At 41.2% G+C, this 14,690-nt stretch overlaps 1 protein-coding gene across 4 annotated transcripts in view; it reads left to right on the top strand.

Annotated features, from left to right (window-relative positions):
* Nucleotides 1–14,690, top strand: part of Stk3 (serine/threonine kinase 3) — a 224,827-nt gene that overhangs the window by 128,992 nt on the left and 81,145 nt on the right. For 3 of the 4 annotated variants that reach the window (XM_085679124.2, XM_085679122.2, XM_085679125.2), the window contains one exon: nt 8,786–8,908. The exons of the other annotated variant lie outside the window; for it this stretch is intronic. In XM_085679124.2, the coding sequence (XP_085535250.1) occupies nt 8,786–8,908 (123 nt within the window). The remainder of the gene's footprint in view (nt 1–8,785; nt 8,909–14,690) is intronic. 4 annotated transcript variants of the gene reach the window in all.

Genomic DNA, 14,690 nt, shown 5'->3' with positions numbered 1-14,690 from the left:
ATTATTCTAGATAGATTCCATTTGTTCTAGCCCTATTCTTTAAAAAATATTTTAATTAGGTTTATTTATTGTATGTGGTGTTGGCATACATGTAAGCCACAGCACACCCGTGGCGGTCAGAATACAACTTGTGGGGGCTGGCTCTCTTGTACTGTGTAGGTTCCTGGTTTAAACTCAAGGTTTACCCACTAAAGCTGCATTGCCAGGCCTAATCCCACTCTTTATTCCTTCTGCCTTTCTCCAGGAATGGCAGATTAACTGAGGTTCCCCCCCCCCCCCCCCCCGCTAACAGAGTCAGCCCCCAGGCCTGGCTGGAGCATGGTGCATGTGACTCGCTTTTGCCAGTTCCAGTGAGACAGAGAACACCCTTTACCTTCCTGTGTGACCCCCATTGTGCTGCAGTCACCTCAAATATGCCCTCTTTGTAGTTGAGAGCCACATCAGTCCTGTGGTATGTGCTTTAAATGTAAAACATAATTGAGGAAACACACAAGAATTTATTGACTTACTGTATTTTTGTTCTCCCGTTCTTAGTTTTCCTGATATCCCAAGGTTCCTTCCACCATTTCCCTTATTTACAGAAGTACTTTACACACACTTTTAGAAGTTTGTGGTAATTCTCTTAGTAATATTATGGATTGGCAGTTCATTTCGTTGCGTTATGTGAAAATGCATAGTTAGGGACCCCACGTGTTTCTGTTGGGGGAGGCCGCAGACCCCTCTCTGGGCTCCGGTTTCTTAGGAGGGATGGCATTTGAATAGTTTACTCCTTCCTGTCCAGTAGTTTTTGGGTTGGGGTTGGTGTGGCATCTAGAACATGTTACTTTAAGCCCTTCTCCCAAATTATGAAAACTTTTTCAAATATGTTTTCAACCTCACCTTGTTTTTTTTTATTTCTTGACGCAGGATCAGATCCTGTATCAGCCTGACAAACCCCAAGGCCAGAGGCTGTCACCCTACCTCTTAGCTGTACTCCCCACCGCCCCTCTTTACTGTATCCCATCACCCCCTTTACTGTACTCCCCATCACCCCTCTTTACTGTACTCCTATCACCCCCTCTTTACTGTACCCCATCACACCCTTTACTGTACCCTATCACCCCCTCTTTACTGTATCCCATCACCCCTCTTTACTGTACCCCATCACCCCCTCTTTACTGTACCCCATCACCCCCTCTTTACTGTACCCCATCACCCCCTCTTTACTGTATCCCATCACCCCCTCTTTACTGTATCCCATCACCCCCTCTTTACTGTACCCCATCACCCCCTCTTTACTGTATCCCATCACCCCCTCTTTACTGTACCCCATCACCCCCTCTTTACTGTACTCCATCACCCCCTCTTTACTGTACCCCCTTACCCCCTTTACTGTACTCCATCACCCCCTCTTTTACTGGTCACACCATGGGTTCTTTTCTGTCTTGATTTTGCTCACCAACCTATTGATCTAGTTAGCTAAAGAAACAGCAAAGCCTGCTCCCACAGTGACACACTTCCTCCAACAAGCCCACACCTCCTAATAGTACCACCCCTTTGCGGGCCATTTTCTTTCAAACCACCAAAGTAATGCTGTTGGACTCTAGATTCAGCCTCCCCCCATCTAACTAGGTAGCTAGTTAACTTCTATCTGTCAGTAACCTAATCTGTCTGTCTGTCTAACATCTGCCTAACTTCATGGTAGAGACTGAAGGTGGGGCTAGACAAATACTCTACCACTGAGTTATGCTTCTCACCCTTTTGCTTCTTGTTAGTTGCTCACTGAGTTGTTTATGTGGGCCCTGAATTTACTCTGTAGCTCAGACAGCCTTGAACTTGTGATCCTCCTGCATCTGTTTCCCAAAGAACTGGAATTAGAGGTCTCTGCCACCAATGCTGCTTTATATTATTGTCGTTGTTGTTGTTGTTGTTGTTATTATTATTAATTATTTTAATTCTCAGTTCTTGTGATCAAATTCAGCATTTCTTAAACGTTAGCTGGCATTTTACTACTGAGATCCACCTGGGTCCTCATTTAAATACAATGTTCCAGCAAGCATTCTCATTCACTATTTCAGGGGCAGAGGGGTCTCCTTTGCCGTTGCTGGAAGGGCTTGTTAGTCTTTGCTGAGGACCAGGTCATGCTCAGATTGCTCCAGTGGCCTACACTGACTGTGGCCTCACCCTCGCAGAATAACGGTGACGGTGCAGGCCTTTCACTGTGACCCTGCTCCAGCAGGGAGAGAGTGTGATGCTTATTAGCATCTGGTAAGGATCTAAGCCCAGCATTCACATGGTCTTTACTGACACTTTCCAGTTGAGGACAGAGTACTTTGTGGAGATGAATCTTCATGTTAGCAGTTGGTCTTTGCTGGTGTCGTCTTAGGAGAAAACCTGCACAGTTGAGGGGACAGAAGTCTAAATTCCCACCATTTTGCCATCATGTTCTCTGTGATGTGAGCTCCTAGTAGAAAGGCTGCAGACTGAAGTCTTCTTTCTAACTCAATTATCTGTTTTCTGCTGTGCGGCTTTAGACAGCACTTTTTACAGGGGCAGAGGCTTTGCAGAGAGTGATCGTTGCTGCCTGTGCTGTGCCAAAGTGGAGGGGATCTCTTAGCTCCTCACCCCAGATCAGTGGGTGCAGGCAGTTAATGGCTCTCCAGGGATGAACGCCAGTATTTTATCTAGTCCTAAGTGATCAGCATTAAACAGATATACGTATCTGAACAATACTCAGTGAACTAGCAGGTTGTATTTACATGTAAGTGTGTGTGTGTGTTAATATAATTAAAGAAAATGAGGCCATAAAATTGAAAATGATTCAGGAATATGGGGAGAATTAGAGGGACAAGGGGGGAAATGATATAAATATAGTACTTTTGAAATTCTCAAATAGATAAGTTTTAAAAAGAAATAAGATTATGTTAGATTGATTTAATGGTAATTTATGTTCTGTTAGCTTAGGTAACTTTATTCACTTTTGGTTTAATTTTTTAAATTTAGACACATTAGGAGATAGCAAAATTTCATTTCCTTTAGAATTTGGTATTTTCATCTTATTCTCTTAAGGATTTTTTTAAAAACTCCTTTATATAAATGGCCCACATCTCATTCATACATTTTAAATTATGTCTACTCACTTCATCTTTTTGTCTTTTGGAGGCATTAAATTAGTATTTGAATATCCTCCTTACATTATTCTGTAGTGTTTTCATGTTTCCATTTTTAAAAAGTACTTAATACCTTACTGTATCTAGAATTTATTTGGCATTTCCGTAGCAGGGATCTAGTTTAGTTCCATGCCGCCCTCCCCAAGTGCACGTTTTCTAGTGTATTATACCCCATGTTTAGGTGTTGGCTTCTGTTCCTTCTCTCCTCGTACTTAAAGGCCATGTGGCATCTCAGGCATTTAGCAAAATATATTTTTATATTATATGCTTTATTAATACGCATGTTGTTTTACTCCTTCTTCGTGCTGTGTTTTTGATCATATCATATGTAACACTTCATATTTGTTCAGTGTTCCATTGTTTATCTTTAACCCAAGGTCCTTTAAGAATGAGTCTCACAGAAATAGGAGTTAGATGTGCTTAGTATAAACGTATCATCTCATGTAGGACGCATGTTCTTGAACGATTGAACTCTTGAACTTTTGTCTGTAGAATTTAAAAGTAAATGGGAATGTGCTCTATTGACTTACAGTGACACACAACCATATGCCATCCCTTATCCACGGCCATTGCTCTGCTTTCCTTTAATCTCTTGGTGTTTCTGCACTTGTTTAAATGTTGCTTTACAATTTCAGTGTTACACTCCTGCATTTTTTTTCTAAAAATCTATTAAGAATGTGCCAATCTGTATGACAAAACTTCGTCTCTGACTGTGGAGAACACTCACTCAAATAATAATAATTGTTCTTCAGCTACTACTTTAACTTTTCTAGCTGGTTTCTCCCCATTTTCTTTTTAATTTTCTTTTTCTTCTTTACTGTGTGTGTGTGTGTGTGGACATGGTGACTTTCTGTGTAACACTCAGGCTATCTTTGAACTAATGATTCCGCCATGATTACAGGGATTACAGGTGCACCTCCATTCCTGGCCTGCCAGTTCCTCTTTGTTGGTTACGGTTGCATGCGGAGCAGTTATATAGAAAGCAGGAATACAAGTGGAGCTGGACAGGTGGAGATGCTTGAGGTTCCACACATTTAGGTCTGAGCAGAACACTATTGTGAATTTATAGTAAATGACACACAGTTAAGATGTACTTTGGAAGTAAGATATAAGTATGGCTTAAAGTGTTGCCTCTCTTTCCTGGAGGTGATAACCAAGTATAGTCCAGGCTGAGATTTTTATATCTTTTTTGAAGGCTATAATTCTATTGATTCTGTTTTTACAGCTCTGTTTACATGGATGGAATGTTCCCCATATAAGATGCTAGGGACTAGTGTTCAGATCTCACTGTTTCGATTTGGATATATATGCGACCTTTAAGTTGAACATTCCTAGTCAAAGCATCTGAAATCCAAAGGGCTCCAGAATCTGAAATGTTTGACCATCCCTGTTGTTTAAATCTTCCTTTTATTATATCCTTTTTCTTTGACTAATATTTTGCTGCCACCCAATCTTTCTCATTTTCCATCAGAATTTTTTTACTTCTGTGTTTGGCAACTGCATCTTATGCTCCAGGCTGTCAGTGATCCTTACCTGTATCTCACTACTGCATTATATTATTGAATTGCATTGCAAAATTATGGCATCAAATTTCCTTATATGTTATTCTGTTGTTTGTTTATTAAAGCTGTTTTCAGGTAAAATACAGGCTTTTTATCCTTTATGAATTTCTTCCAGTTGCCGGTCAATCTACTCAAAGTCCACAGAACACTGAAGCAGTGCTGCTGACTGCACAGATCTTCCCACTAAGCTCTGCTTGGACTTCTTCATCTTTGCAGCTTTTTAAAAAAACTTTTTTGTATTCTTCATACTGTGAATATCTTGTCTTATGGAGTAGATGGTTGCTGTGGAAACTGAACCCAGGACCCAGGGTTTGCCACTATTCCCGTCGACCATTGAGCCGTATTCCCAGCTTGTTCTTCTGTTTCTGCATCTCTTTAATGTGGAGCTTGTACTAAACCATCATGAATGTAACTACTATGTCATAATTAATTTTAAATTATGTATTTGTCTTTCTAACTTTAGGTGGTAAATTCCTAAAGGGCAATGAACTCTTCTCTTTTTTGCCCCCTTTCCTCCATTCTGGGTGGTCCTTATCTTCTTCCCACACTCCCCTTTTTCTTGTAGTTGCTGAGTCATCACTGGTACCCTGTGGTGTCGAAGGATAAGTCCATGTTAAGTACTGTATGGTTGCTATGCCCAAGAAGTGGTACATAGCACAGGTATTCACAATCACAAAAACAGTCACACAATCCCAACCAGCTGAAGAAAAGGGACATGAGCTCTAGAGATTGCTCAACAGCTAGTGAAGGGGACAATCAGCAGCTAGTGCAGGGGACAGTCAACAGCTAGTGTAGGACACAGTCAACAGCTATTGTAGCATACAGTCAACAGTTATAACAGGGTACAGTCAGCAGCTAGTGTAGGATACAGTCAACAGCTAGTGTAGGATGCAGTCAACAGCTAGTACAGGGGACAGTCAGCAGCTAGTACAGGAAACAGTCAGCAGCTAGTGTAGGATACGGTGAGCAGCTAGTGAAGGATACAGTCAACAGCTAATGCAGGATGCAGTCAACAGTTAGAACAGGGTAGTCAACAGCTAGTGTAGAATACAGTCAACAGTTAGAACAGGGGACAGTCAACAGCTAGTGTAGGGGACAGTCAACAGCTAGTGCAGGATACAGTCAACAGCTAGTGCAGGGGACAGTCAACAGCTAGTGTAGGATATGGTGAGCAGCTAGTGAAGGATACAGTCAACAGCTAGTGCAGGGGTCAGTCAACAGCTAGTATAGGATACAGTCAGCAGCTAGTGCAGGATACAGTCGGCAGCTAGTGCAGGATACAGTCAGCAGCTAGTGTAGGATACAGTCAACATCTCATATAGGATACAGTCAACAGCTAATGCAGGGTGCAGTCAACAGCTAGTGCAGGGTACAGTCAACAGCTAGTGTAGGATACAGTCAACATCTCATATAGGATACAGTCAACAGCTAATGCAGGGTGCAGTCAACAGCTAATGCAGGGTGCAGTCAACAGCTAGTGCAGGGTGCAGTCAACAGCTAGTGTAGGGTACAGTCAGCAGCTAGTGTAGGGTACAGTCAGCAGCTAGTGCAGATGACTATAGAGCTGCTTGCATGGATGATTAGACTTTTGTGTATTTGTCAATAGAGCATAATATTATCTGATGATGAATTTAACTGTGATAAAGAATTAATTGTGAAACGATGGTAAGAGTCTTACTGTTGTTTTTTCTTGATAGTTCTTTCTTTCTTTTTTTTCTGGGTTTTTTTTTTTTGGTTTTTTTTAAAGATAGGGTATGTAGCTTTGGAGCCTGTCCTGGTACTCACTCTGCTCAAACTCAGAGATCTGCCTGTCTCTGCCTCCCAAGTGCTGGAATTAAAGGCATGTACCACCATTACCCAGCGATAGTGTTTTCTTATTCAACAGTTTTTTCAAGTAATTTGTTACCATGTTAAAGCCCTTTCCAAGTGTCTTTAATTTCTCCATCACTGGTTGTTTTGTCTGAATGTATTTTTGTGTTTTATTAGTCTTTATTAAAATAATCAAAGTTGTTTTCTTCTGATCATATACACTGGCTAATAAATTATGAACATTGTGTTTTGATCCCATGTGTTTCCCTTCTGCTGTCTCTCATGCTCTTCTCCTGGAAGAAGAGTTTAGGTCTGCTCAAGGCTGATGAGATGGCTTAGCTAATACAGGCCCTTGCTGCCAGGGTTGACGGGCCTGACTTCCATCCTTGGGACCCACATGATAGAAGGAAAGAGAGAGCTGACTCCACAAGTTGTTCCTGACCTCCACATGTGTACTCACACACACCCATAGACATACACACACCCCCATAGACACAGACAGACACAGACGCACACGCATGTACACACACACACACACAGACACAATATGCACGTACAGATAGACAGACATACACACACAGCCACAATTTTCAAATGTAATTAAAAAGTAAAATTAAAAAGAGTTCAAGTCTGTTCTGATGGATGTTTTTTTGTTTATCAAAGTATACAACTTATAAAATAATAGAGAACGTAGTCACTTCTTAGCTCTGTGAGGGAAGTAAGGAAAGAGACAGCAGCCAACACGAGGCGGGAGTTAGTTACGTTGTACGTGACTTACTAACCTAAGACAACAGAGCAGGGTTATGTAAAAGTCACAAGGTACTTCATTTTTTTTTTTGCCATCAGTTACTAGGAGTAATTAAATTAAATTATTTGACAGTGCTAAAATAAGTTTATTTTTACCTATAATCATTAATCTGCTTTAAATATGTAAAAATTTTTATTACTTAATGCCCATTTTTTTTGAAAGTAATTTTATTAAATTATAAAAGTTTCCATTTATGCCCCTCTTCCCAACACCCTTCCACTCCCCCCCCCTCCTCCTCCCTCTTTGTCCCTAAGGGCAGTCAGGGTTTCCAGCCCTGTGGGAAGTTCAAGTTCCTCCCCCCTCCCTCCAGGTCCAGGAAGGTGAGTATCCAAACAGACTGGATCCCAAAAATCCAGTATATGCAGAGGAAACTAGTCCCAGTGTCATTGTCAATGGCTTCTCAGAAAGACTCCGGGCCAGCCACATTCAGAGAATCCGGCCACATTCAGAGAATCTGGTTGGATCACGTGCTCGTTCAGTCGCAGTCCAACTGCCCTTGGTAAACTCTCATTAGATCCGACCCCTTGTATCAGTGGGTGATAGCATCCCTCGCAGTCCTTCGTCATTTTCTTCGTCCTTCTGCTCCTCATTTGGACCTTGGGGGGCTCAGTCCGGTACTCCAATGTGGGTCTCCGTCTTTATCGCCATCCATCGCCAGATGAAGGATCTATGGTGATAAGCAAAATATTCATCAGTATGGTTATGGGCCAAGGCCGGTTCAGGGACCCTCTCCTCTGTCCAGAGAACAATCTGGGGATCTCTCCTTGGACCTGGGATCCCATATATAATCAAGTTTCCTGTAAACCCTAAAATGACTCCCTTAGTTGAAATATATTCTTCCCTGATTCTATATTCATCCTTCCTCCCTTCCCCCCATCCCAGTCAACCGAGCTTTCTCCATTCCTCCCCTACTCCCTTCTCTCTAACCCTCTCCCCTTCCAACAACCCTCCCACACCCCCCCCATGCACCCAAGGTTACCTGGGACTCTTGACTATTTCCTACCTCCTGGCGGATAGCTAAATAATCTTCATCAGGATCGTCTTCTTATTTAGCTTCTCTAGGATCACGAATAATAGGCTCAAAGACCTTTAATTATGGTTAGAATCCACTTATGAGTGAATACATACCGTGTTCCTCTTTTTGGGTCTGGCTTACCTCACTCAGTAAAGCGTTTTCTATGTCCATCCATTTGCTTAATGCCCACTTTTAAGGTCATTTAACTTTATTAATAGGAGTATATTTTTGTATATATGCTTAGATTTTTTTAAAAATCAAGTGAACTCAAAAGTATTTTTTCTAAAGCAAACAAAATAATATCTTCATAGTTGACATATTAGTTATAAATAAAATAATTATTGAATCCTATGATACTGGTTACCAGTTACAGATGTTTTAATATTTGTTGACTATAATTGAGAAAAATCTGAATATATACCATTTAACTTTGCCTTTATAGCATCCTTTTATCAAGAATGCAAAGCCTGTGTCCATATTAAGAGAGCTGATCACAGAGGCCATGGAGATCAAAGCCAAACGGCACGAGGAGCAGCGGCAGCTGGAGGAGGAGGAGGAGAACTCGGTTCGTGATTGGGCTCAGAGTTCATACTGGAGAGCATCTGGGCCATTTTTAAGTGATTTTATTTTATTTCTTAAAAAAATTTATTGATAGCACCTACTAATTCATTACCTAAGTGAGGCGTTTATCAAAGACTCAAACTGTTTCTTTGCTGTCCTTTTTCTGACATTTTGAAAATCAGTGCTTAGTGGGATATAAGGTTGATACACAGGCCTTTATGGGGACATTTACCTTGAGTTTGGGCAGTTTGTGTCTTGCCACCCGTAACTTTCTCTTTCGTGACCCCAGTTATGCTATGAAAATAGTGAGTGCTAATGAATATATGGAGAAATGGATCCTTTATTCATTGAATGTAAAATGGCTCACACTGTGTAAAACAACTGGTAGTTTTCTAAGATATTACACTCAGAATTAGATGATCCAGTTCTACTTCTACATACATACAGATGACCAGTGTCCAACTATTTCAACCAGAACTGTGAGGGTCAGACCTAGGCTCTGGCAACCCTCTCAAGGTGGAGTACTTGTTTCTGGAGGCCAGTTAATAGGTGAGTGATCCTGCAAAGCAGAAAAAGGAGTTTGATTTAGAGTGACCACACTGGGAAGAAAACAAAGAGTTGCAGGAGGCAGCTGTTGCTCCTTCCTCAGCTGTCAATCAGTTCAAAGAGAGCATAATAACACACAGTATCCAGACTCTCTGTGTAGTTTTTATCTTTACATGGTTTTTTTTTCCAACTCTATTTCTTTTATTTTTATTCTTTGGTTTTTTTGAGACTCAGTTTATCTGTGTATCTTTGGCTGTCCTGGCACTCACTCTATAGACCAGGTTGTCCCTGAACTCACAGAGATCCGCCTGCCTCTGCCTCCCAAGTGTTGGGATTAAAGGTGTGTGCCACCACATCCAACTACTCTCTTTTTTGTTTTAAGGACTTTATCCTTTTTTTCTCTCCCAAGCCTACATATATTTTTAAACACACTGCAAACTGTTGTTCAGAGGTTTTCTTCGTCTTTGAGTCTATCTTTACTGTATATCTCTTTTTCTGACCACATGAGTCTAGTAAACAGAGCCCACCCAAGAAAATGCTGCTACCAAGAAGCCATGCTTAACTCTGTTCTTTTGTGTCTAGAATTACTTTCCAAACTCTCTCAGGTTTCAAATGGATTTAGTTGTCCACTAAATATCCTGTCTCTAGGAATCCTCAGACCAAATGGGGTATCCCATCTCTAGGAATCCTCAGACCAAATGGGGTATCCCATCTCTAGGAATCCTCAGACCAAATCGGGTATCGCGTCTCTAGGAATCCTCAGACTGAATGCTTGAGCTCCTGTCTCCTCCCACCTTATATTCCTCTCTGCCTTCCCATATCCCTTCCTGTCTCCACCTCCCTAGTGCTGGGATTAAAGGCATGTAACTCCGAAATACTGGGATTAAAGGTGTGAGCTACCACCACCTGGTTTATCAAAGCACAAGTGGTAGGCTGACCCCTAGGGCCTATGGCCTCCTTAGTCAAGGGCTCCTGAGCAGGCTCACGGGACTGGCATGAGTTTTCTCCTGTGGAGTGGTTGGTCACCCCCAAAGAGTTACACCACTATTCTCAGTGTACGGCTCTTCTTGCCTGGCTCACAAGCTGCAGGGCTGGGGCGAGGTCTGTGGAGACCGTGGAAACCAGAGGGTAGAGGACGCTTCCAGCTTGATGTGTCTGACCTGTGGCCATAGTACGTGCCTTCTTCAGCAGTAAGAGCAATGGCAGCAGCCTGTTTTGTTTGGGAAACTTTGGAGCTTCCTTGGCCAACAGTTCATTTTGCAATATCCCATGTCTGTACTGGGGTTTTTGTTCAAGAGCCCATGGCTCCTGGGAGGAGCATTAATCAGTTCATTCTTGGAGGGTACCTCCATTCAAAATCTTTTATATTTATATGTATAGCCATATATATTAATTTCCTTTTCCTTTTTCCCCCTCTTTTAATGGGAAAGTAGTCAGCCCAGGAAGAACAGGACAAGAGAGAAGATGGAGGAGGGGTTAGGATGGAACACTCTGGCAGACATGCCCGTCCACGAGAGAACCTCAAATTTTAACTTGATGGGCCCATCTGAGCCCACCCCTAAATCCTGCAGTCACCCTATGGTTATATTTTTAGTAAGCTCGTGGCATAGTAAGCTTCCATGTGACTCTTTTGTTTATCCACAGTTTTGGTTGCCCTCCCTTCTTCCCACATCTTCCATAGCTTGATCCCCCACCCGTTTAGACCTTTCCACCCCTGGTGCCCCCCACTCTTCATGACTGATGTGTTCTGCTCTCCTGCTTCCCTCCCTCCAATGCCCTTTCTGTCATTCTGGCTCTTACCAGCACACAGTGTGAAGCACTGTGCTCTAAACTTCATAGCTAGGGTCGGGTCTGAGCGTGACTCACATGTATTCTAGAGACAACTTGTCTTGAGAGGTGCTGGAATTATTGTACAGATGTTTTTAAGTTAGTCAAATTACAAACCGCTTTCTGCAGTACTGACTTCTTCTCAGCATCAAAGCTGTTGTGCTAGAGCATCGCTAATGCTTACTGACAAATGCCTCTTTATTTTTTCCACTTCTCAGCAGGGTTAAAAATGTGTGTTACATAAGAATTTATTTCCTGCGTATTATAAAATATTAGCACATTTCTAGTGTGGGTAGATTAGCCTCCATGACTTGCCTATAGCAATTGCATCTGCCTTTTAAAGAGTCTGTATTAGCGGATTGACTCTTTTTAATGAATGTCAACTTTAAAATACATTTGACTGTTATCAAGGAGTACTGGGTGTAGAAGAGAGCAAATCTATATAAATGGCCCTGCCATATGAGCTTGAAATACAGAATAAAGGGTACTATTTCAAAATGTATATGCTTAAGTGATCTTGTTTTTAAACATACACGTATCAAATTTTACCAAGGATTCTCTAAATATTCTAATAAAAACTGTAAAAAGTTTGTTTTTAAAAATGAAATGAATAGTTCTTGTTCATTTAAAAATTAAATGCGTAACTTTTATCTCAGTATGATTTAATTTTGTCTAATGCAAAAATGATTCCCAGGTATATGTGACACTACATACAATAAGTAAACCATTTAGTGGGTGACTGACTGTGTCTCTGTATGTCTGAATCACCTGGTAACTTTTGGAAGCAATAGTGATGTGGACAATTGCTAGTATTTGCCTTTGGGAGATTTCTCACTTGTTTGTTTCAAGTCAGACTCCAAGACATCAGGGATGGTTAAAAGTTCTGTATTCAATGCTAATTAAGCCAATAAGACACCCCCCCCCACCATCCTGTGGGTTAACTAGCATTGACTTAGTGATGCCGCGTTCTCAGCAAATGTTTGTTTTTTCCATTTTTAATTAAGTTTTTTCTGTTTGCTTTGGTTTTTCGAGACAGGGTTTCTCTGTAGCTTTGGGGCCTCTCATGGAACTAACTCTTACAGAACAGGCTGGCCTTGAACTCACAGAGATCTGCCTGCCTCTGCCTCCTGAGTGTTGGGATTAAAGGCGTGAGCCACCACTCCCTGGCTTTAATTAAGTTTTTATTTTGATTAGTTTTGAATTTGCAAGAGTAATTGCAAAAACAGTAGTTTCCATGTACTTGAATTTAGGTTTTCTCTGTTACTAGCATCATCTTATATGGTACATTTGTCTAGTTACAGATTTAAACTAAAGTCTCTCTCCGCATCCCTTTGTTTTTCCTCTAACGTCCTCTGTCTGTTCAGGACTACCAGAAAACCACAGTGCCCTCAGCCGTCGTGTTTCCTTTGGCCCCTCTTGATGCCCCACAGTTTTCCAGGATGTTCTTGTTTTGATAATGTGAGCAGTTCCTTTGCTCTCTTCTACAATGAAAATGGAAGTCCTGGTTTTGAAAGATGTCCTAGAGAGAAAGGCTCATCAGAGCATATCAGGAGCACTTCCCGGAAGTCAGGGGAGATGGCCCAGTTGTTTAGAAAGTACATACATACTGCTTCTGCAGGGAGTGGGGGATGACACCCACATTTGATATGGTGGGTGACTCCCAACTGCCTGCAGCTCTTAACTCCAGGGAATCCCGTGTCCTCTTCTTGCCTGTTCGAGTGCATGTACTCACCTGTGAATACTTGCACATAGACACACATACGTGTACAATTAAAAATAAAGCAAATTTTTTTAAAGAATGCTTTCAGTCAACATGATTTATCATTATTGGTGTTAACTACAATTACCTGGTTGACACAGTGTTTGGCAGATTTTTAATAGTAGAATTGCTCTCTTTCCTTTTTCCATAATTTACTCCTCGGAAGTCAGGTGGGGTACATAGCACACCTCACAGAATGCAGAGTTGTGCTCCCTATTTATTTATTTGTATCAATATTGATTTGTGGTTATATTTTATTTTAGTTAAAATGTAATTGCATCATTTCTTTTATTCCCTCTAGCATCTCCACTTCCTCCACCACCTATCATTCCTTTCAAGTTCATATTCTCTCTTTTTTGTTGGTACCCCGACACACACACACACACACACACACACACACACACACACACACACACCCCTCTGTACAAATACAGCTTACATGCAAATGTACCTCTCACTATAAGTGTCTAGTTTCTCTCTTTCTCAGGGATAAAGAATGTATCTTAGCATACTGACTGACACATAGTGTTAACTACACAAATATTTATGAATCACTGTATATATGTACTTTATAACAGTTTTCTTGTGGTTTAGGATAGGTCTACAAAATGATCATCACCACAGAATATATAGGTCCAACTATAATAATATCACAGTCATTTATAATAGTCTCAAATATCTTAGTTAAAATTTACCAATGGATACCAATCTATTTCTGATAAAGATACCAAGTTAACATAATAATAGCCTGTTTTATGAACCGCTTAATGAAATTTTAGTCTTTTGTCTGTGGTGCCCTCTTGTGGACAATTTATAAATTGCTTGTAGCAGGACAATAGTCTTCAAATTGTTATAAAATAATCTGATTTTTAAGTTCCTTTTATATTTTGCTAATCTTTTGACAGATTTTTGTCTATGAAAGAAGAAAATAAGAGTCATAGTTAGGGTCACTTTTGCCTTAATTTATGGTGTTGTATATCAGCATTATGCCCAGGGGATGGGAGATAATCTCTTGTTTGGAAACTTTGTATAATGCCAAGAACTTGTGCAGTCTTGCACCGGGAACCTCTGCAGTCCTGCCCACGATGACAAATCTTTCATGACTTCTGGAGTTTCTGGAAACTTTGATGTTATTTTAAGACACGATTGCAAACATGCAAAAAGTTATGGCTCCATCAAGTTTCTGTTTGCATTGAAGTAGAAGGCCCACTTACTAACGGCAGTGAGAAGATAGTGCATGCTTTGTGCAGATGTTCAGGGACCACAGGTCTCAGTAACACTGACTGACTGAATACCAATTTGTACTGTTTTGCAGACTGATACAGAAAAAGTGCTTAAGGTGGGTTGTGGTGGCACACACCTTTAATCCCAGCTCTCAGGATGCAGAGGCAGAAGGATCTCTGTGAGTTCAAGGCCAGCCTGGTCTACAGAGAGAGTTCCAGAACATCCAGAGCTACACAGAGAAACCCTGTCTCAAGGGGTGGGGTGGAGTGCTTAAGGGCTACTCTTTAAAGGAGAATATTCTGTATGTTTTCTCCATAGTATTTAGCACAGTTTGGTTAAACATGATAGTAGTGAGACCAGATTTATCCAGCTGTCAATGGCCCCACTGTACCCAGACTCAGCAGACAGGGCTCTGTGTAACATGAGCAGC

Source organism: Myodes glareolus, chromosome 19 (genome assembly GCF_982192425.1).
Source record: "Myodes glareolus chromosome 19, mMyoGla1.1, whole genome shotgun sequence".
Taxonomy (NCBI): Eukaryota; Metazoa; Chordata; class Mammalia; order Rodentia; family Cricetidae; genus Myodes; species Myodes glareolus.
This window is presented reverse-complemented; position numbering and strand designations above follow the sequence as displayed.